Here is a 23,228-nt window from a genome sequence, read left to right as displayed (position 1 = left end):
ACTACTTGTTCTTTGTTTGTCAGATCATTTATGAATTAAACTAATTTAAATATGATTAAATAAAATAATATAAAATTATATGATACTTTCAAGTTCATTTATTCTTTTCATCTTAGGTAAAAAGTATTTTACAGTTAGTCTGATACTAAAGTATTTTTTGAGGCAAGGGAAAATGTTGAACAAGGAATTTATAAAATGTTGGCTTATTGCCAAACCACTGTACTTGAGATGTTATCAGTATATTTTAGTAGTACAGTGTACCCCTGGAGAAAGTTTTCCTTTTTTTGTTCTGTTCATACAGACTGATCATATTTGCTTTGTTTTCTGTCAAAATAATGCTGGTCAAATAAGGTTATACTCTAATCACTCTGAAACAATTATAAAATATTTTGTAACTTATCTTGATAAACACAAACACGGCATCAGGGGCGGGCATCTTGTTTATTGATGCAGGATACAGCAAGGGTTACATCATAAAGAAAATACAGCGGCAAATAAACAAAAAATTAAAGCAAAGTTGAAAGAGATTCCTTCGAGTGACTCTTGCATAACTTACAAAATCTTTTAGAATAGCCTACTAGTCCCAGCCCTAGGGATTTATCGTACCTGCAAGCATGCCTAAAATACATAAAGAACATACTCCAGTGTAATTAGCAAAACATTAACACCTGGATATACAAAATTATATTTGTGCCTGTTCTTGTGTCATTATTACTGGAATATTGAAAAGGGCGACTGTTCAAAGCTTTGCCAAAAGGTGAAATGCCTTTTATTGGAGTAACATTTTCCTACAGTAAGGGGGAACCGGTTAGGGACTATGGAGAAAAATGATCCTAACTCCAAATTCACCTTCACTGAAAATTCCCTCCAGTAGTTTCTATTACAGTTCTGTCTGTGATTTTCTCATACCTTGTTGCTTGGTTATCCATGGCTTGTTCAATTTTTCTCTCAGCATCTTGCCAGCCCTCCACCATCTGAAGTTAAAAGACCATCATCATTATCTTCCTGTCCTCTGAAGACTGATGAAACAATAGCTCTTGTGACAGAAAAAGTCAGAAAGATGGATGCTAGGTGAGTGTAAAGTATGTCTGTTTTAGCATATCTTTGATGCCAAAATTTCACATACAAGACCACATTTAAGTGTAATGATGCATAAGCAATTCAAGTAAAAGTGTTATTTGCAGGAAATCTTCATTAGTTTGTGTTGTTTATCCAATATTATAACATTTAATCATTTCTCATTTACAGGCAACAGCATCATTTGATAGATCTTCTGACTAAATTAGAATGCAAGGCTCCTTTCAAGGTGTCAAGTCCAGCATCTTCCCCGCGACTTTCACCAATGAAAGCCACGGTACCATATACACCTGTGGCAAGGTCTACTGCAGCAGAAGGTCAATCTAAGGTAATGGAATTGATGCTTCCCCCAATTACCTCCTTCCCCAACTCAGAAAGCTTTTTCTTTTTAATTTGCTGCTCATCTTTTCTGTAAACAAATTTAAACCGTGATCTGTATGGGCACTGTTGGTTTTCTTTATTTTGCGTTATCTTTTTATGTACAGAATTCAACAAAATTATTTTAAGTCCCTTAAATGGGCTAGTAGCTAATAAAATATAAGCAAATTAAATATTTAAAAAGTTGTCTTTGAACTACAAATTTATACAATAATTAAGAAAGGTATTTAAAAAAAACATCAATCAGAAGAATGTTGAAGTGTACAATAATAGTCGTTTAAGCAGAACCCACAACATTGTACATGAGGAAAAGGTGTTTTTTTCTCTAATTTACTATTTTTTTCATTTTGAAAAATAAAACATACAAAGACTTCTGATAAGAATAAATTCTGACTGTGTGAAAAGAATAGATTGGTCGCAGTGAAGGATTCTTCTATGCAATATTATTGGTCATGCAGTTTTACAGGCAACTACATGTACTATTTTTTGTTCTTCAGGATTTCAGTGTAATAGATTCATTAGATACTGCAGAAAATAATCAAGAAAGTGAAGAAGGAACAGATGTCTACTTTGAGATCCTTACAAACTGGGGCAACCCAAAGTATTTAGGTTTAACTGAGGTATGTGTCAAAATATGTAATTCTTGTAATCATAAACAATCCCCTGCATGTATTATGTGCCCCAAGGGGCTGTGTAGCTTTATCCTGATATACATGTACTGCATACATGTGATATTCCTGTGACTCATGACCCACAGCATTCTCATTCTCCCAACATTTCAAACATGTTTCTATAGCTTCATAGCAATGTGGAAAATTTTTCCTTCTACCTGATCAACAACAAAATTTGCATGGCAACAGGAAAAGGAGAGTGTTGATCAATGTTATTCTTGGTTTTAACAAGCATCCATGTATTAAACACTTCTTCTCTATAGATTCAGTTCTTTGATTTGGAAGGCAACCTCATTCCCTATGATGAGCACCATGTGAGCATCTCAGGCCATGTTGGAGAGGAAGGTGTTCTGGGTAATTTGGCCAATGGCAAAACAAAGGTATGGCATTTCTGATTGCATGGTAAGGTTCATCATCTGTCACAGTTACATTAACTGAATAGGATTCCTATGTTTTGCATTGTTGTAAATTAACATCAGCTTGACCTGTATGTATTGTTTGACTGTATTAATAGACAACCAAGGGTCGTTACATGTGGTCATGTGGCTTCCAAAGCAAGCATCCGGTTGAATTGGTGTTCCACCTCCCTGGTGTTGAAGCAGGCAGCTCTGAATCCCATGGGCTGTCTAAAATTACTGTCTGGAACTATAACAGAGGCATCAAGGTAGGTAGGGTGGCAGCATCTGTAGAAAGTACTCTTTTAGCTAATATTACCATAGGGTAATATTGATGCTGCAGCATTCACTGTACACTGTAGGCTGGTCATTAGCACATGACTTGTACAACAGCATGTAATTCCTGCCAAATGGGACTGGCACTAGTGTGGATCTCTTGACAATTTTACTTGGATTTTACGATATTGTTTTTATGATCTTGGTTTTTTTTCTAGGAATTAAATGTTGGTGCTAAAGATGTTCGAATATTTGTTGGAGGAGAGCTTGTATGGGAAGGGGTTATCGATAAGGTACATACAATAATCTGTCAGTCTTATCTCTTGTTAATAACTGATTGCTGCTTTACTGCTATCGTGTTATGATGCACACAGGAAATTTGAAGAGTATGAAAGAAATGTGAGAGTGTTCAGTGCACAGTCATGTAATGTTGCTTTGAAATTGTGTTTGTTTCCTTTCTAAAAACCCTAGCCCAAGCAAAAAAGTACGTAAATTGACTTCTTTGTAGAGTGGTATGCTTGTTTCTAGGATTTTAGTCAGTTTTGTGGCTGAAGTGTTTTATTGCAACTAAGGTTGATCTAATAAAAGAGCAACTTTTCTGGAAAATTTGTTCAGGCCACGAGTGTGACCATGTATCATTGGATCATGATGCAGACTTACGTGTATTGAGTTTGATATAATAATTATGGCTTTGCTACAACCAGTTTTATAAATGTTGATACACTTTGTGCAAAATAACAAATTTGTCACAGAGTAACAATTAGCCCCCCTCTCCCTGATTCAATGTTGTTCATCTAAGTTTTGCACATGTTATTGCTTAGCTAGCAACATTGGAAACAGGGGGAGGGGAAAGATTACGCGCGATAACGCGGTGAAGAGTTGTCTATCGTTAAGTTAGTATATATTCCTAACAAAGTATATTTAAAAAAACGCTAAACGATGGACCAAATGATGAGGGAGAATGTTATTTTCTTGTAGGGATGTGGTAACCAAGTGTTTGATTACTGCAAAGTCATCAACCTAACACATACAAATCCGAAGGCAGAAGATAAGAAAGAGCTAGTGCAGGTTTGACTTCAATCTTTATAGATTTGTCTTAACACATGAAGCTTACAATCTTAGATTTATGATCAGAATTTGGAATCTATGCTGGGTTTAGTTTTCACATGCTAGTTTTATGTTCAAGATACAACAGCTAATAATGATATACATTTTCCAGCTAAAGACAAGGACTGTATAGAGAATCATGACATTTACAACTATCTGTATTCTTACCTGTAAATAATTATTACTCGTTTAGGAGCCAGAGCCAATCATTAGAAGCCAAACTGTAGTATTGAGGCGATCAAGCGATGGAATGAAACAGGAGAACAGAGATGACGACGAAACACAAACAGATGGGCATCGACAAGAAATACAGGATCAGCCTGTTATCAGAAGCACAACAGTGTTGTTAAAACAATCAGCTGAGATAGATCAACAAGGATACAAACCAGAGGAAAGAGACAGTAGTTTAGAACCTCCAGAAAGGAATGCAAGGTAAACATACAGCACCAGATGGGTCTAATAACCTACAACTATAAGTGACACAAAGGTGCTGGTTTTCCTACCTTTAGTGAACATGATTGTATCGCTACACACAACACAATGGCAGCTCCAACAGTTACTCCATTTTATGTGGATGTGGGTACATCAAATAGCCAGTCAGAGTGCAGTATAACATACTATGCGGCTTGCCACATACTTTGTTGGAATCTTTAAATCAATCTTAGAATTCCTGATAGGTTATATACTCTTGGGAGGAGTCTGGGTCTGCTCACTCTCACTCTCCCCCTGTGAATCAGGTTATGTTGTACCCTGCAATGTTATAAATCTCTTTTTTTTTTTAATATTGGCTTTAATATATTTTCCAGAGCTGATAAAGATGACGTTTCATCTAAAGAACATCAAAGGATTCCAAAACCACCAGGCTCACCAAGATCCCAGCCCAAATCACAAAGATCACAAAGACGAGTCACATCAGCAGAAGAAAATAAATCAGCAGAACAGATCCCCATGCAGGACAGGTAAGAAGTCGTGGCCCTTATTATTAGTGACAGGTTAGGTCCCTCTTATATGGCAATAACCATTCTAAGCCTCTGCAACAGTACAGATCAGATCACTTTTATTATTATCAGATCAGATTACTTTTATTATTATTGAAATTTTTTTTAATTTTAATTTTTATTTTCATTACTCACACATTGCACATATTTGGTCTTTTTATTTATTTATTTATTTTTATTTTATTTTATTTATTTATTTATTAGATGTAAGTATTGTAAATCAGTAATGCAGGTCCACATCAGCCAATGGCTGCCAGATTTTCTAACCTGCGAGACCAAATAAAGTATATATGTATCTATGTACAAAGTTTAGGGCAAGGCCGAAGGGTCCCCTCCCCAAGATCAGAGGTTATAATAAGAGGCTGATGTAGCTTTCCTTTCTTTTGGTATTGAGGTTAAAAGACAAAGCTCTGAAGTCTCTGTTGGCTATGGACTCGTCATCGCCGAATTCTAGAGTTGGAGAACAAACCTTGGCTACCAGGTTGATATGTATTCTTTTTTCAGAGAGTCCACTATTTACAGATATGAGTATTACCTGAGGAGACAAGAATGTCGTTAAAGATTGGCTTTATCGTTTCACCAACAAAGTTGATGAGCAATTTGTTTCTTAACAGGAACAACAGTAAAAATTAATATGTTACCTTATGTCACGATCAAAGAAATTTCAGCCATAACAGGTGTGGAGAGAAATCTGGTTAAGGGGCATTCCTACTCAAGGATGTTGTCTTGCTTGTGGCAGGAGTGTCCACTCAAATGAAGTGCTGTCTTAATTGGTCTGAATTGTCTACAGGAACATTTCTGCATAAGGATCATGTCCCCATTTGTCTACTTGTGGGAGATATCCTCTTAGGGGAGTTGTTTAATAACAGTTCCCTTAGTCCTTTCTTCCAATTGCCAACTGAAAGTGGGTAGGGGTTCTGTTTCTTTTTGAGACTCTTTAGGAGGGACTTAACAGAGAGGTAGATTTACAAAGTCTTTTTGGTGTTTATTTGTTCTTAATAACAAATCTCCGCTTAAAGATTAGAATAAATGCGAATATTTGTTGTGTTGTGTGTCCTTAGGTCAAATTCTACACCTAACCTTTCATCTTCACAAACTCTAGAGAGTTCAGAGTTGGGTAATGATTCTGTCAGGTAAGATGGCATTTCTAACCATTTTATTAAAGGGGCTCAGTCACGATTTGCACATGTTTAGCCTCTAATTTTTCAAATTCGTCGTTTGTAAATCCGTGTCAATCTTCTCCATCCTTAGCCATCCTTGTTCCTTTATGGTTTATCATTATCTCTTTGGTGTTTTTCCATCTTATTAAACTGTTATTTTCTGGTTTCCTACCATTTAAAGGTAATTTTGTATGTGGCCAAAATAACTCAAAATACCGTGACTGAGCTCCTTTAAAGTAGTCGTGAAAAGTGATTTTGGTTTTTACATCTATTATTTTCTTCCTAGAAATTTAGTCTGCCTCTAGGGTACTGGTTAATTGGTTGTGTGGCGTGTGACATTCTAACAGCTGTAATGTTACATAGTGCCTGCTTTACAATTCTTTTTCTGTTATCAATATGTCACAAGATTATTCCTTTTTTTCAGAGGGAATTCAGCTGCTGGCTCGGTGTTACCTAGCAAACCTCCTTGGCTAGAGTCAAGTAAGAAGAAAGACAAAGCTGGGTAAGATTTATCATGTATAGAATGTACTGTAGGTATCTTCAGTCTAAAGAGAAATCTCCAGATTATTGTCTCTACGAAATCTTACATTGAGTTAAATAATTGTGTTATCTTTATTAAGGTACCTGTAAATTCATCCTAGTCTATCATATGTCACCACTTCGCCCAGGAAGTGCGGTTAGAGCACTGTCCTTGGCAAACGGAGGCCATTGGGTTCCCATCCTTTCAGGGACTCAGATGTGTTCTTTCCCCCATTTTCCTGACCTAGTGCACATATTTTCACCTTTCTACAAATTTCATGTTCACTTTGGTGGTTCATTCCTTGCAAACATAGTGCTTTTGGTCTTGTTGTGGTTGATGTATTTTGAGTTTGATCCTTTGTGTTGTGTGGGTTGTTACCCACGCAGACATAAAAGCTCTTGACTTACAGTCCTTACAGCTGAGAAATGTGAACTAAGAACTACTGAAATATGCCAGCCTAAATCACATTAAATATCCTGTCACATCAAAAGACTGAAAAGAATTAATTAACATGTTTCCTTGTCTATTCAGTCAGAGTTCATCATCACGTTCATCTTCAAGGTCCAAGTCCAGACCCATTTGGCTTGAGGATGAGTCAGGTGAGTTGATGAAGTGGAAAGCAAAAGGAAACTCTAACGGTTTTGATGGACAATGAAGTTCCATCTGGAGTTGTGTTTCCAGAATTAACCCTTGTGTAAAGTGATGTGGTTAGCGTGAATTGTAACCAGTGGATCAAACCGATAGCATGCTACATGTTCGTGAGCAGTTAGTTTAGACTTGGATAGACATCAACAATATCCATTTTTAAGTCGCATTTGTTTCCAATGCATGCAAGGTTTCACCACGTATGATGTTAATAGGATTAAGTGTTAAAAACGATTGTCCATTTGGTGCGCAATAAAAACGATCGTATTCAGATAACCTTGTGACCTTGTGAAATAGGTTTACTGGCTGTAAATAGTACGGCTTCATGGCGGGCAAGAAAGTGGAGAAAAGAGGTGGATTATATTGTGTGCAAGGTGTTGTAAGGGTCCTACATACACAGATGGTGTTCTACGTCATCAATTTTCGATTTGCCCCAGTCTCACACAGAATATTGAACCCACTTTTGAAGTCAATCAAAAGTGCGTCAATGATTAGCGCACCTTGGATGAGTTTAGAAAGCAAATATTCCTTGTTCTTCTCTTGAAGTCATGATTATTTTTACTGTTTGGATGCAATAAGCTGGGTAAAAAAATCATTTCAAAGGCACTCAAAAAGATTTAAAAATAAAGATTATTTCTTTGCTTGAAAATGATTCCGAGATGATATTGCGACCTCGCTAATTTTAATTCTTAAATGTTTATTTAAAACTACAATGATTAGAATTTGAAATGTGCAAGGATCTTTTTTTCATAGTTGTTAATCAAGGAAGAAGTAACAGTCTGACAGATGTACAGCAGTCATCAGAGGAGCTGTTTAGGGATGACAAGCCTCGATCAAGACCATCAAGTGGACGGAGGTCCAGTATTCCTGCTGCTAACAATAAACCTGATCCATGTCTTGGTGAACTGGTCAGCAAGTAAGTTGAAAAATAATTAAAATGGAGCAGACTTTCCATCCGTTTGAGAAGTCATAACGGTTAACAAATCATAACAGAACCCCCATAGTCATAACAGGTGTGTTGTTTGTAAGACTTTTCACCAGGGTGAATAATCAAATGGCTAATCATCTCAATGCAAATAGCATAACGGATCATTTAGAAGGTATAGTAAACATGCAACTGATTGGAAATGTAGTCTGCTTTGCTGCCATTCTTGTAGATTATCGCTGCTGGAGAGAAGCTCGAGAAACTGTGTAATATTTCTTACCTTTATATTCAGCTTCTAACTAAATGCTTAATTAAACTTGAGAAAAATTTATATCCATGACAGAAACTGCATTTCTTGTAGGGTTAAAATAAGCTCCCACTTATGGTTTCAGTATATAACTTTTTCAAGTCAATAAACCACTTTCAATAATTAATAGTAACGTACCACATTATACCTTAGTAGGCGATATATCAAATGTTCTCATTCCTTATTTACAGTAATGAATCTCTACCCACATGTCTGGATGGTACAGCTAATCAGTCAGTGAGTATTATCAGACTGTTTACTGTACTTCTTTATTTCTTACAGATTTGGTTTGTGCCCTTATCATGTTGCAAACTTTTCCGACTTATTAACTCGGGCAAAGATGACTTGTAGTAGGCTAAGCCTTTCATGAAGTTTATAATTATGCAGGAGGTGCGGGGACTTGTTGGTTGCACTCTTGTTATCTGCATCAAGTTGTCTGAAATTAAGCTCTGCCCGGGGTCATTGTGTTGTGTTCTTTGCAAGGCACTACTATGGAAGCACGGTCTCTCTTCACCCATGAGTATAATTGGTTGTGAATGTACTTTGAGGTTAACCTAAGTACTGGGGGAGGGGGGAGTGATGGAGTGGGGGTATGTATCCTGTGATGTACTAGCATTCCATCCAGGGGGAATAAGAAATTATCCTAGTAATTTCATGTTCCAGAAACCAAGGTAAGCACTTGCAAGTTGATTATTGTTGTTTATTTATAACAGGGGTTTCTTTAAGGTTCAAGCAAGAGGAAAATTGAATTCCATAGGCTGGCAATACGATTTGAACTCAACTTCGTAACTAGGATAAATTTTGTCAAGATGTTCAAACGAGTAAGGGAAGATTTTCCACACATGAGGTGAATTTGCCCGGGCCCAGCCCTTAATAAAACCCCTGCAAGTTAGAAATGCTATGGTTACTTCTACCCAGGAAGGAAAAGGTCACAGTGGTTCAGGGAGAAGAAAAGACGAAGATAAGGATGTCAATGAACCAGTCACAGAAGAATCAAAGACACCTCATGATGCCAAGACAGCTCGAACAACGTGGAGAAGGTAGAACACGAATAACATTATTTAAAAATCGCATGGATTAGGGATCAGGTTAAAGTTAACTTGAATAGAATTCAAACTATTGTACTTACTAGACCATCAGAGGCCATGTGCTCTCGTCGACATAAATGCATTTCAATCATGCATTCTCCATGAAGAAAATCATGTTTAAATTTTACAGAGAGCTTTTCTCAGGGAGATTTTGATCGTTCTTCAGACAGATGATGTGAACTCTTGAATAGTTTCAGCTGATTTGACCATGTGCTGATGATACATGTACTCGTTAACTGCTTGACTGATACTTTGGACTTTTCGCATTTTTCTCTCACAGGCAGCAGAATTTGAGTTTGGAAGAATCCTGGAGTTTGTTGTCATTATTTGAGAAGTCGCATAGAGGTCGGATTACAAAGGACATTGATCTAGAAAATCATGGTGAGTCAGTACTCCAGGCACGGTGGACCAGTAGTAAGTAGTTTCTGCATTACCTTAGACTCTGGTTCAGTAGATTGTGTTTCTCAACAGAGCATATTGCTGTCATTGGTAGTACCCTCCAATAGCCATGTGTGTAAGGGGTGTAGTCAAACCTGACAAAATGCTAGGCTGGGGTGTGATGGGGGGGGGGGGGGGGGCTTACACAGTGAATAGGGTAATTTAATTGCGTGCTGTTTCTGGTCATTGTAACTTCAGGCATCTTGCATACACAAGGTGTGCTGAAAAGTTGCCCTAACTTGTTGCTGCGTATGCAAGAAAAGGGCGTTCTAAGTGACGCAAAACCACATTCTTATCCGATCTCGATGCAAGAACGCTTTGTAATCTTCCGTGTTTCATGGGTAAATAAATGCTGTTAGTCACATCTACATTTTGTAACTCAAGAAATGCGTGTGTCGGGACAGTATGAAACACTCTCCACTTATGTTTTTTAATATAATCCCGTAAGCTGACATTCATTTAAGTGTTCCACCTGCTTTCCGCTGTAGCATAGAAATTTCTTCTTTTATTTGACAACTAAACTGAATCGTTCTGCTCACTCACCATTATTTTCCTTTCAGGCGATGCTCTTGATGAGTTACTTTCCAAAAAAGACGAAACCTTAGAGCCAATAGGAGAACAGACAAGGGAGATGGACGAAAGGTACATCAATATTTAACCGTGAAATGCCATCCAAAAGTTTGAATATTTTCCGAATCTTTTAAACGATCCAAAATGGCATTAAATGGCACCTTGAAAAAAGAGTTCTGATTTCTAAGCTGCGATGCAGATGGGAAAGGGCTTAGGCTGTCCAGAGTAGAAGAGTATACTGAAGTGAACACCGATTCTGAGGATCACTTTGCAAATCTAGATTAGCTTTACAGTGTATTATAGGGGGGTTTGTAGACGAAGTTGTTTTATTCATATCCTTGTTGACTTAATTTCAACGTCATACAGTGGAAGCTCTCTTAGCTGAGACTCTCGTAATCGGACAGCTCTACGTACGACCGCCTTCACAATATCCCGTTTAAACTCCAGTACAAACTCTGTATTTATTCATTTCCGTGAGCGGACATTCCCGTCAGCGGCCACGAACACTTGGAGGGCTTACGATCTAGATTTTTCCTTTGTTTTTAAGCTCCCGTAAGCGGACACCCCTAAGGAAATCCCATGTATGTCGCATAGTATCGAAATTAAAACTGCAGTTAGAATCTGTATATCGTAATCGTACGCGGCAGTTATCTGTATACGGTTATCGCCATTATCAAAAACTTAACAAATTGACGTCAGTCTTTCATGCGTCTGTCCTGTTATTCATCATGAATTTGGTCACAACATTGCCAAAGTAGCTGTTTTTTTACGATAACAAATTGTCAAATTGTCTGCTCTCGCTCTCTGATGCATCGCATAAATTATAAATTCATGTGTCTGTCCGCTTATTGACGATGAAAATTAGCCAATGAGCGCGCGAGAATTTCTGCAGTTATCGTACAAAAATCACTTGAAACTGTGGTACTTTTTGCATTTCCAGTGTTTATTGTTAGCTGGGCAAGCTCCTGTAAGCGGCCGTATGCACCTTACAACTCTAGTGGCCACTTACGAGGACTATTCTCGTAAGCGGCCAGCTACAGTTACAGACACCTTTCTCGCGTTCGAGGGTGCCGCTTACGAGAGCTTCCACTGTATTCAGTATTGCATTGTCATTGTCAAGAAAGTAAGAAATTTTTGGGTGTTAACAACATGTTAGGGAAACTAGTAAGAACACAAAATGCTTGTGTCAAGCTGAGACGCTTAATGTGAACTTTTTTCATCTCATACTTTGCGTCAACGTGGCATTCATCTTATTTTCTCAGCACTTTGATTGATTTGGAAATCCCGATACTTCCCAAAGGACAGCAGTTAGTTATAAACATCAGGAATACCTGGGGAGACAGGCATTATGTTGGGCTTAATGGAATCGAAGTGTTCACTGACTGTGGAAAGCCTGCAGAAATTGCAGAGGTTAGTATATAGTAGACAAGGTAATGCGTCTACCAAATTAATTTTCTCGAGCCTCAAGCTCAAGAAAGGAATTCTCCCTATAATCTCTTTACATTTCTTTTGATATGGGTCGTAAGAATTTCGTGGCTCATCAAGAAACATGGCTGACCAAATGACCTTCATTCTCCCTCTCTGTCTACTTCACAGTTCTCTCATATTGTGACGAGTAAGGATTATCTTTATTTCTCCTAGATCACGGCAGATCCTCCAGATATCAACATCCTTTCAGAATATGGCAATGATCCCAGAGTAGTGACAAACCTCATCGATGGAGTTTATCGCACCAGGTATAAAACTCGGCAAATAGTACTGGAAAAAGCCAAATGCAAATTCTATTGGATATATGACTGTTCCCGTCAGAAAGCAAAGGATTATTGCTAGTTGTAAAATTGTTGTAAATTTCGCTTGGATCACCTTTATTTACCAGATTAAGACATTTTCAGCGGAATGAACGGTACTCTTCCACAAATCCAAGGTGGAGTTTCTGGTACAAATTCTCTAGAAACCGAGCTTTCAAGCCGACAAGGTCTTGCTGCTTTCAGATTTCCATTCATTTTGGAAAATTGATTCACAGTCCAGGTGTATATTAACTGAAAAGACGTCATTAAATTTTCTATTTTCTTGCCAGATATCTAAACGTAACAGAATTTGACTGTTTCAGGAATGACATTTTCAGAAATTATTTAACTTTGTATCGGCTTTTAAAACAACAATGTACTTTGCGCTACGATTGCACCTTTTTGAAGATAACCGAAGAAACAGCGAATATACAAGTTTTCTCTTCCTTTTTGTTGATTCTTTGTTAGTTTGGTTTGTTAATCAGGGATGATATGCACCTGTGGTTAGCTCCGTTCACTCCAGGAAGCAAACACACTATCACTATCAAATTTGTGGACAGTTTAAGAATCGCCATGATAAGAATATGGGTAAGCTATTGACAGTATTATTTTGATCTATTGGCCCTGAAATCACATGCACAAATATTGGTATACTTAGTTTTACTTATGAATAAGCTAACGATTTTTCAACGTTCCTTTCCTTTACATTTGCAGTAACTTAAACGTCTTAATATCACAGGAAGGGACTTGTTATCATAAGGGCTAGCACATAACTTAAGCTTTGCTTTTCTAGCGCTATACAGACACAAAATAAAGGGTCGCCGTTAGTTAGTTTCTAAACGATCAGAAAGTTTTGGTCACGTATTTTTGTGGGATCATGAAAGTATTTGAGACAACTTGACTTATAAGTGTGGACACTATTATTTTTTGTACAGTACATGTATGTTTAAGTAACCAAATGTCATAACCTACAGTCGAAACCTGCTATGTAGAACTCTTAAGGTTAACGAAAACTAGTTCGAGAGGTCGGGGGTTCGAGAGGGCTGATAGTAAGTGACTGAAAAAGTGTATCCAGGGACAATGATTTGCGTTCGAGATAGCTGGAAGTTCGAGACAACCGAGTTCGAAATAGCAATGTTCTTCTGTCCTTGGTTATAAGTCTACCATGAATACTCTGCTGGGTGTCAATGAATTCATTTCTGTTTTCCTCAGAATTACAACAAATCAAGGATCCATTCCTTCAGAGGAGTGCGACTGGTTGATATCACACTGGATGATAACCTGATATTTCAAGGAGAAATTGCACGGTATTGTCTGTCCATCCGTGGTTTTGGAAGATCTTTGTTTTCATGTCACTTTGCAGTTGTCTTTGTTTTCTATCATGATGTGGATAACTCAAAATTACAATAAATAGTTTTCTGCACGCAGCAGCGACCTGATGCTATGTCAAACCCGATTTTAAAACGTCTCACAAACGGGAACTTAAGACAGCTTTCTCCGGGAGTTACTTTACACTATTACTGACTGTCATATTTCTCTTATCATGTTATATTCAGTCAGGTGGTCACCGTTCACTTGCACTGTTGATGTGCAAGGGTTTTCCTAACCTGGGATCGGGCGGGGTTTTTTCGGCGAATGGGGGAAGGGCTGTGAAAAAAAAAACCTGATCGCAGGTCAGGGTTCTCCTGTTTAAAAGAGAAAATGAGGAAAACAGTTTTTGTAACTTGGCCCTTTTTTTCGAAATCTTGCAGGGCAAGTGGTATCCTTGGAGCAGATGATCCCTTTGGTGATGTAAGTAAATCAATTAGTTTATTCAGTGTGTTTCTTTTTTGACGTTTTTCTGTGTTTGCGTTTGCGAAGCTTTTTAATTTGTCCAAGGAAGATAACCAGCCAATCACAGCAAAGTTGTCGCTAACATGCGACCAATCAAAGAAAAGACTTTGACTCAAGCGACTTTTCCCGCTTTTTTCACCGGTCGCCTGGACTACAATATTTCTTATTGGTTTCTCAGTAATTGATCGGTCTTACTGTACTGTGAACAGTGAAAATTATTTTCTTGTCAGTGAAAAATAAGGAATTTTTTGTATTGTTCACAGTTCCATGTTCCGGTTTTTCCTGCCGTGACAAGAACCTCTTTATTGAATCGCAATTTTTTTTAGTTTTGTTGCGTTTTCGATTTTTCACAACATATAACAGGAATTGAAAATATTTATCAACAGTAAAACATGTTTTCAAACTCGTTTGTAAAATTTCATGGAGTTTTTTTCTAATGTATTTTTTAAAGACCATTTTGTTCACCATGGATGAAGAGATTTTGGAAGCCATGGCTCAGTATGATCAGACGTATGATGGAGACGAGGAGGATGAAGATGAACTGTTACGGAGTTGTTACTTTGAACGTCCATCCACAGCTGATCTGGGAGAGGAAGGAGTGAGTAGAACACAATAAGTCACCTCACATCTTCAGTATTTTAATACTATGCCTCTAAAAAGGTAAATGCTACCGTTATTTATTTATTTTTTTTTGGCATTTTTTTGACGAGGTATTTCCCTGGAAATAACCTACCAAAAACTGTTCATAAGTGGGGCCCCTTCCCCGTCCTTAAGGTATAGGCGAGTGGGCTTTTCAACAGACCAGTTTCGATACATTAAAATTCAACCTCAGTACGAGGCTCTGGTCAATAAACCCCACAAACTCTGTAGTTATTCCCCAGAGCCTTGTACTGAGGTCTATTGTTTTAGGCTGAATTTTAATATATCGAAACTGGTCTAAAGCTTTTTACCGTAGTACTTGTTTTGTATTTTTTGTCATTATGTTAGGAGTATTTTTCATGATAAGTGACCATTTATCAACCAATGATAATAAGCCCATCTGATAGTCCCCCTTCCAAACCCCTAATAATAACAAGACTTCTCAGTAAAAACAACCTTGGGGCGTGTTATTAGAATTAATGCCAGTTTTTGCAGATTTGAACATGTCTTTCTTGCACTTGAAAAGGGAAGTGGAGATCGGCCTTTTACATCTGCCAAACAGCACGCGAGGAAATCAAAACCAATTCCAGAACATAGTCAAGTGTCTGAAGGTTGGTGATTTTTTTGTACTTTTTGTTTGATCTATGTAATTAACTCTGTTAATTATGCAAAAGATTTATTTATCTAAGCTAATTATGCAATTTTGTTGACTGTGCTTTTTAGAACTTACAGAAGATACTACACCAAGTTCCACACACTATGTTGAAGGCAAGGGTAGGTGCTGTTAGAGAGTAAACCAGTTAGCATTGTAGTGGATAATTAATTACAGTTATAAGTGACAGTGTAGAGGAAGACACCTTTCTCCGAAAGATAAAAAAAGAAATCCGTTCCTTAAAAAATGAATGAAGGCAATTTATTTCAACGCTTCTTTACCATTATTTAAATTGAATATTGCTTGGTTACTTGCCTGTTTGCTCGCTTTCTTTATCCGGGGCTGGAAAATTAATAACAGATTTTACCTCTTTTGAGTAGGAATAAATTTATGTTATAAAGCCAAGATGTCCCAAACGCATGTACTTTTGTCAAATGGGATGAATTTTGTTTATTTTGTTATTATATTCTTTAGTTCTTCAGTTGAATTTTGTGTCGACCTGGGGAGATCCGTATTACGTGGGACTTACAGGGCTTGAACTGCTAGGAGCGAATCAGGAAGCCATTCCTCTGTCGTATAACATGTTAAAGGTAAGACCAGAGGTTTGTGTATGTCAGATTGTTGTACAACAGGAGCAGGGTTGGCGCAGTGGTGAGAGCGCTCGCCTCCCACCAACGTAGACTGAGCTTGATTCTGGCCTGGTGCTATTTGTGGTTTGAGTTTGTTGTTGGTTCTGGTCCTTGCTCTGAGGGTTTTTCTCCGGGTTCCCCGGTTTTCTTCCCTCCCGAAAATCCAACATTTCGAAATTTCAATTCGACGTGGTTGGAGGGCCCGGATAATAGAACACTGCGGACTTGATGTTATTGAGTATAACAGACTGACGTAGAATCAATACCTGTACAGCATTCGCCTGCGTCACGCCATACGTGACGTCATCATTAAGTCACATGACCTGGACTGGTTAACTGTTAATCAATTAAGACATGTGATGAATCTAGAAACTTTTTGCCGAAAAACTAAGAAAACTAGGCCGTCGACTGTTCTTTATTAAGTACTGAGTTCGTTTCCTGTAATCAGTGTTTGTAATTTTATATTATCCTTGATTTTAAAAAGGCATGTCCAAAAGATCTCAATGACCTTCCAGAGTACGAAGATGACGATAGAACACTTGATAAGTAAGTAGTTGATTAAACACTGTGTATTGCTGAGTACATGAGAATCAACTGTCTGTGCTGAGCGATGTTGGTTTGCAGTGTATTTTAGTGGGGGATATACCTTCCTACAAAGTGGTGTAAAGGGATAAACGGCTATTTGTTTATCACACAAAGGTGCTTTAGATGATATAAATGTAACACCCAAAGCATTTCTGATTGCTATTAACAAATTATATAATTGCGAAACCATTTTATCTCACACCGTTTACAAATACACAAATTCTCTCCAGTTACTTCAGTGTTTTTTGTTTATTCTATTTTTCTTTTTTCAACAGAGTTATCAATGGAACAAACGTTACAATGAGTGATGAACACATGTGGCTGATACCATTCACTGAAGGACAGGATCATCTACTTACAATAGACTTGGGACACACCACCCCCCTGGTGGGGATTAGAGTTTGGAACTATAACAAGTCCACAGATGATTCTTTCAGAGGGGTAAGTGAAATATAATCCCAGGGGGTTTGGGGCTTAATATTAGGGCCCCGTCCACAGTAAGCCGGAGAAATTTTAAAACAGCATTTTCACGTTTTCATTCTGAAAACGAATCAAATATTTTCCGTCCACACTACGCCGAAGGAATTTGAAAAGGAAAACTTGGGTAGGAGAATCACATGATTATCGAAATGTCATCGTTTTCGAAAAGCTCTGTTTTCAAAATGTTTTCCTCCACAGTAAAACTCAAAGCCGGCGTTTTCAAATTCCTCCGGTTTGAAGAGCGTTTTCGAAAAGCTCCGTTTTCGTGACGGATTAGTGTGGACGGTAGGCCCAGCCGGAGAAATAAAGCTGCGTTTGCAAATTTCTCCGGCGTAGTGCATTTGGACGGGGCCTACAGTTACAGGCTTATTTCAAGACAGAAAATAGCGCTACCAAAAGAAAGATAGAGACGATCGTTCAATGTTTATTTCTGTTTAGGAACATGCTTCCACAAAAGGGTAAGCATGAACGATAAACGTTGTAGACGGGTAATTCTCAAACATAGTTTCCTCAAACTGATTGTTGCTCTCTGCATGAAATGTCCTGACTTTCCATAATAAGAAGTATGGGTGGGAGATTAACAGGAAGAGGAGACTGTTAGAGAGAGGTTCTTTACAGAGCTTTATAAAGAATTCTAATTCAGTAGACATTTTGTGATGGCCGCGTGTGGCAGATAAGACAAATCAAGTTTTCTGCGGTACTAAGTGATAATGACCTGTCTCGTGTTTAAACTGCAGTTTACTACATGAACTTATAATCGTGTGATCACAGCTGTATCATATAGTCAATAGATATCATTTCTATAACCAGGCCAAACAAGTTCACATCAAACTAGATGAGAGGGTTATATCACCGCCTGAAGGATTCCTGCTAAGAAAAGGTGACTGATTCCTATCTTGATTTACATGAAGTTCCCAGTGTAAGGAGGCAAGCTTTGTGTCAGACATTTTTCTGCTAGCTTCTGACCTAGTAGTACTTAGGCTTGTTCCTCAACATTACAGTGTAACAACTGGTCAAACCGGGTGCATGCTCTTTCCTTCAGTTGTTCCATGTTATTGTAGTATATGGGTTCGCCTTGTAAATTCCTTAGGCGTCCTCTTATCTGTCTGCAGTAAGCTTATGATGTATAAATTTTGTTTTAGGTCCAGGTAATGTTCATTTTGATTACGGGCAGGATGTGCACTTTATTAAACCGTCAAGACAGTATCCGTCACAGACTGGCATGGCCAGGGATGCAGAACGCAGGTTGGTCATCTTCCAAGTCTAGGATTAGCTCATACCGGATAGGCCAAGTCTAACAGGTAGTTCCTGCCAGTCTAGAACGATTTTCGGTGACTGATTTGCTATCCTTCCATTGTTCAACAGGTCTGAGAGTAGAATAAACTTGAAGAAGCTTATGCCAGACTACGAACCAACCCTAATGCCATGTGGCTGTATCCTTTACAGAACTTAGACTGATGCCTTAACTTTGAAGATAACTTTCCACTGGCAGTCATCCGTTCACGCTGTATGTACGGATATATAAACATACATTTTTCTGTGCGGTACTCATCCATGCTCCTAACATTATTTAGACGCGAAATCGCTCCCATTATAAACTAGTTTATGGGTAGAAGTTACAAGTTAACAACCTTTTGCGAATCATTTCCCCTTAACGTGTTTTCCAGTCGTGTTTCAGTTTCAGCTGTTCTCCACTTGGGGCGATCCATATTACATTGGAATGAATGGCTTGGAATTCTACGATGACAATGGCTACAGAATACGTTTGACAGAGAACAACATTACAGCTTATCCCCACAGTGTGAATGTGTTAGAAGGCGTGACAGATGATATCAGAACTCCAGACAAACTTATTGACGGTGTTAATGACACTAATGATGGCCGCCACATGTGGTTGGCTCCCATCTTGCCCGGAATGGTAAGTGTTTCACTTGAGCAAAATTATACCTGGTCGATAGGAAAGACGACAATATATTTTTCATTATCATCATTTTTCTGATCTGAAACTCGATAGAACGTATCGAGAGTTTTTCTATTTCTTTCAGAAAATACTACGAGGAAGAGAAAGGAAAATCTCTTGTTTATTTCGATTGTCAAAATGTAAATTCTCTTTGCTCGTGTCATCTTTTCGTTAACAGCTCGTTCTAGTTCTGTGTTGCTATCGAGTTACAAAAGTACGGCTTGTAGCTCGCGCTTTCTTTCAGGGTGTGTACAAAATGTTTTCTTTAGAGAATTTAAGATAGTTAACGATGACGAAGGAGGCGATAATGATGCACTACATTTCCTTTGTTTTCAGATTAATTTAATATACGTGGTGTTTGATGAGCCCGTGACAGTTTCCATGGTAAAAGTGTGGAATTACAGTAAAACACCAATAAGAGGAGTTCAACAATTTGGGGTAAGACAAAAATAAGGTTAAAACCGATATTGATCGTACTCTAAAGAAATCATTTTAATTGATCGTGTGCGAATCTCTAAGCAAAGACATGGGGAATCCAACCGGAATATCTGTGGGGTATAGAAGCAAGTTTTGTCGCTCACAGACTGCATCACCAAGCCATTTTCCTTTCCTAGATTTACGCTATGTTTTTAAATGTGGAGAGTAAAAAAAGGTGGAAACATTGCAGACACTCTATACATTATATCAATGGTGTTTAATGGTGTATATTGTCCGTTGTTTGGACAGCTGTTGGTAGATGACTTGCTGGTTTTTCATGGCATTCTGCCTCAAGTCCCAGCTGTTACCAGAGGAATTCTTCCTAACCTTGAGATACCCACACCTCACCACACTATACTGTTCACTGACCACGAACAAATTGCTCTTGCTGAACGGAAGAATGTTATCAGGTAAGTGCAAAGAGACCAGTGTTAGCAAAATAGAACTGATAGCAAGATAAAAACAGACTCGCAGCTGTGTTAACAGGGTAGAATAACTTTGCTCTGAAGAAGCTAGGGTAAATGCGCGAAACGTTGTTTTCGTTTCATTTGACTCTTGCACTCTTCATGTCATAAGGGTTGTTTTCAGTGTAATGCAGCATACAAATTTGAATGTATGTAGAAGCATCAAGTCATTAGTTTTGCTTCGTGATTTTATTTTAGCAACAGAGGAGGTGAACAAGATATTCAGCTGACAAACGACAGGAGAGTTGTGTCTCATTACAATGATCCAAAGTCAGCAGGAAAACCCGCAGATCCTGGTAGGGATATTCTGTTGTAAAATAACAATGGTTTAACTTAGAATGTAGAATGACTGGACTGCTAAGACTTCAACAAAACATATGAAGGTAACTGTTGTTTTCTCATTGTATTTGCAGCTTTAAGACCAAGGACTAGCGTTCCGGCATTTCAAAAGAAAAGATAGTACTTTAGGACCTACAATCGCGGCCGCGATCGAAAGACACAGCTGGGTTTGCTGTTCGTCATAAGATTTCAACGGGGATGACAACGGGCTCAATTCTGGGATCATTTTGGCGGGAAACAGGAACAGAGCAGGAACATAGCGATACGGTTTACATCACGAATCGAAACTTTGGAAGATGTAAACGATGCAGTTAAAACATGTTTGAAAGTTTTCGTCAAACCGTTATTGCAGCAATTCAGTAACTGCTGCATTTTGTTTGGAAGGCCATCTCAAATGCAAGCTTAAGTGTTCAGAAACAATCCCAGAAAACCTAGCGGGCTAGGGTTCTCGAACCTTCTTTAGTGAAGGAAGTATCAATTCGTGACATTAATGTAGCGAAAAGTAATTATTTTCATAACACACATGCCACCGCAACTAAGGTGTCTTAAGAGAGTCATCGTGTTCAGTCTTACAAGTTGTATGCTGATACCGTGAACAGGTTAATAGTCTATTTACTTAGAAGTGGGAACGTTGGATCGGTTCAGTCTCTGCAGGAGTATCTCTCAAAAAGAAATAGTTGAGTGTTTGAAATAATTTATTGCTGTATGTTTAATATATACATTCATAATGCACATATTATCAGCTGAGAAGAACTGAATGATCGGCTACAGAATTAAATTATGCTGTTTGTACTTTAAAAGTAATGTCACTTTCTTAGTGAACCAGAAGTATATCAGATAATTTGATGCCGCAAATGCAACTTGACACAGGTTAATGACTAACTATGATGCAGTTGCAAATGTAAACCACACGTTCATGTTGGTTTTAATAATTCATTAAAATAACTTTTTATGTATTTGTGACTGTCCGTGACTTCCATATTCTATGTTGTAAAGTAACATGTAATGTAACTGAAGTGCCGTGCTCCTCCTCTCTCCTTGTAGGTTTTTTCCAGTCATACCCAGGCATTCCCTTTCCGCTTACAAGTTGCATTTTTTTTTTTTTGCAAATGGTGTCCTCCAAAATCCATGAAAGTCGAGGCTGCTATACCTCATGACCCTGAACGCTCCCCTCTCCCTGACTGTATTTTTTTTTTTTCAGAGGTATTACTAGACAGAAATGAAAAATGATTGCAATTGTTTTTTCTGAAATTTCCAGAATTCGGGTATAAAGGGTACTAATTTACTCACCGTTGTGTCCTAAATGAAAATATCAGTAGCTAACGGTTCGTAGCTTCTGTGTTAGGGGTTAGGACTTACGAAGAAGGGCGTTTTTCTTTCAATCGTAAACGTGTAAATGAGCAAATGTGAAATGTCAGTTACATGAAAGGAAGACGGATTCATTCAGTGTGCACGGAACGTATAAATAACAGATAAGTTCAAACTGACAAGTTTTCTCCAACAAAAACGTGGCATGGCTACCTATTTTGTTTCTTATGACTTTAAGTTCAACACTTCGTATTTTTTTCGCTGTTTTCTCTTGACATCTTCAACTCATCTAGTCCAACATAACTTTAAAAATTCAATTACGTGACCTCTGAAAAATACATTTGTTTCCTAAATTTTGAAGCAACGACATGAAATAGACTGAAGTTAAATCTTTACTTCCCAAAGAGTGTCGCAGTGCTTGTTACCGACTCCACCACCAAAGGCAAAAATCTTATCACCTGTCCCAACCATAGAATGTCCAACAAGTTTAGGAACATTTCCACTGGGTGGTAACTTATACCACCTCATTCTGTCCGACTCTAAAATGAACGCATCATTTGTTACATTTTCTCGCACTCCACTCCATGTCTCTCCACCAAAAATAAACAAATGTTTACTGTCAAGTTCAACTGCCTTAGCATGCTGTCTGCCACAAGGTTCTTCGCAAACGGTGGACTTCTTAATCAACTCGGCTAGTCTCTGTTTGGGAAACGAGGATTCAGTTTCTTCAGTTTTGTTCCAGGAACCAATTAATTCGTAACCCCCACTCTTTCGGCCTCCGAAGACAAACAAGTGATTCTCCTTGCTAGCTCTGATGGGAATTAAATTTGACGTGTGACCTGATCGGGAACTAGCATGATATGGGGCCTCGGTGTATTTTCCAGTTTCAAAGTTCAAATAAAAAGCACCAGCAAAGCGCCTCTGAGTGTGAACACCCCCTTCTCGCCCGATAATTAAAATATCTTTAGAAGACACTAACGTTGCTGTATGTGAGCTTAAGCCAACGGGAACGTCCCCTGATTCCGGAATGTGGCGCCAAAATTGTTCAACAGTGTCGAAACAAAACACATCGGCGCATCTCTTTCGTCCATTCCAGCCACCTATGATCAGGATAAAACGACCCCGTATTACCGTCGCCGTATGATGACTGACACTGGGTGCTGTGCAAAGTCTTCCTTTAGGAAATACTGACGAAACTACAGGTTTGCTTTGCGAACCTCTAGGGACAGGACTTTCCATCGCACTCCAAGAATTTGAGGAGACATCGTATCGGTACATGTCACTTAAAACCGTTCTGTCATCTGTGATTCCGCCGAAAATATACAGTGAACCTTCTACAACAGAACAGGAATGAAATGCACGCTTGCTTGGGGCAGTTCCTTGAGCTAAAATTGCAGAAAATTCCATTATCTGCTCGAGGAAAAAGTCAACAACTTACAGTAATCCGTCCGCCATTGCAGTCCCAGAGTTCTTTGTGATCTAGTCTCTCGTTCCAGTCTTTTCTCAACTGTTGCTCGCTG

At 38.3% G+C, this 23,228-nt stretch overlaps 2 protein-coding genes across 4 annotated transcripts in view; one reads left to right on the top strand and one right to left on the bottom strand.

The window, feature by feature from the left end:
* The window catches only part of LOC110047292 (katanin-interacting protein-like), a 34,024-nt gene extending 12,668 nt beyond the window's left edge, over positions 1–21,356 (top strand). For 2 of the 3 annotated variants that reach the window (XM_089289802.1, XM_089289800.1), the window contains 37 exons: positions 953–1,071; positions 1,249–1,405; positions 1,953–2,075; positions 2,390–2,506; positions 2,641–2,790; positions 3,016–3,090; positions 3,776–3,865; positions 4,098–4,336; positions 4,711–4,863; positions 5,297–5,383; positions 5,964–6,035; positions 6,487–6,564; positions 7,114–7,181; positions 7,981–8,143; positions 8,651–8,696; positions 9,378–9,499; positions 9,828–9,928; positions 10,546–10,627; positions 11,818–11,965; positions 12,197–12,291; positions 12,828–12,930; positions 13,555–13,649; positions 14,094–14,133; positions 14,627–14,773; positions 15,341–15,425; positions 15,538–15,588; positions 15,941–16,056; positions 16,580–16,641; positions 16,956–17,121; positions 17,971–18,040; positions 18,303–18,405; positions 18,526–18,593; positions 18,828–19,078; positions 19,457–19,558; positions 19,847–20,007; positions 20,260–20,357; positions 20,475–21,356. In XM_089289802.1, coding sequence (XP_089145928.1) covers positions 953–1,071; positions 1,249–1,405; positions 1,953–2,075; positions 2,390–2,506; positions 2,641–2,790; positions 3,016–3,090; positions 3,776–3,865; positions 4,098–4,336; positions 4,711–4,863; positions 5,297–5,383; positions 5,964–6,035; positions 6,487–6,564; positions 7,114–7,181; positions 7,981–8,143; positions 8,651–8,696; positions 9,378–9,499; positions 9,828–9,928; positions 10,546–10,627; positions 11,818–11,965; positions 12,197–12,291; positions 12,828–12,930; positions 13,555–13,649; positions 14,094–14,133; positions 14,627–14,773; positions 15,341–15,425; positions 15,538–15,588; positions 15,941–16,056; positions 16,580–16,641; positions 16,956–17,121; positions 17,971–18,040; positions 18,303–18,405; positions 18,526–18,593; positions 18,828–19,078; positions 19,457–19,558; positions 19,847–20,007; positions 20,260–20,357; positions 20,475–20,521 — 4,050 coding nt within the window. In that variant the 3' untranslated portion in view covers positions 20,522–21,356. The remainder of the gene's footprint in view (positions 1–952; positions 1,072–1,248; positions 1,406–1,952; positions 2,076–2,389; positions 2,507–2,640; positions 2,791–3,015; positions 3,091–3,775; positions 3,866–4,097; positions 4,337–4,710; positions 4,864–5,296; positions 5,384–5,963; positions 6,036–6,486; positions 6,565–7,113; positions 7,182–7,980; positions 8,144–8,650; positions 8,697–9,377; positions 9,500–9,827; positions 9,929–10,545; positions 10,628–11,817; positions 11,966–12,196; positions 12,292–12,827; positions 12,931–13,554; positions 13,650–14,093; positions 14,134–14,626; positions 14,774–15,340; positions 15,426–15,537; positions 15,589–15,940; positions 16,057–16,579; positions 16,642–16,955; positions 17,122–17,970; positions 18,041–18,302; positions 18,406–18,525; positions 18,594–18,827; positions 19,079–19,456; positions 19,559–19,846; positions 20,008–20,259; positions 20,358–20,474) is intronic. The other variant, XM_089289801.1, reaches the window with a different exon arrangement.
* Positions 21,078–23,224, bottom strand: LOC110047291 (kelch domain-containing protein 9-like). Its single transcript, XM_020753034.2, has one exon. It carries the CDS (start codon positions 23,113–23,115, stop codon positions 22,093–22,095), a length of 1,023 nt encoding a protein of 340 aa, XP_020608693.2. The 5' UTR covers positions 23,116–23,224; the 3' UTR covers positions 21,078–22,092.
* Positions 23,225–23,228: the final 4 nt, after the last annotated feature.

Source organism: Orbicella faveolata, unplaced genomic scaffold (assembly GCF_042242905.1).
Source record: "Orbicella faveolata isolate gen_17 unplaced genomic scaffold, um_ofav_v1 contig_2, whole genome shotgun sequence".
NCBI lineage: Eukaryota > Metazoa > Cnidaria > Anthozoa > Scleractinia > Merulinidae > Orbicella > Orbicella faveolata.
Note: the sequence above shows the minus strand (reverse complement) of the source record. Positions and strands in the feature narration are given on the sequence as shown.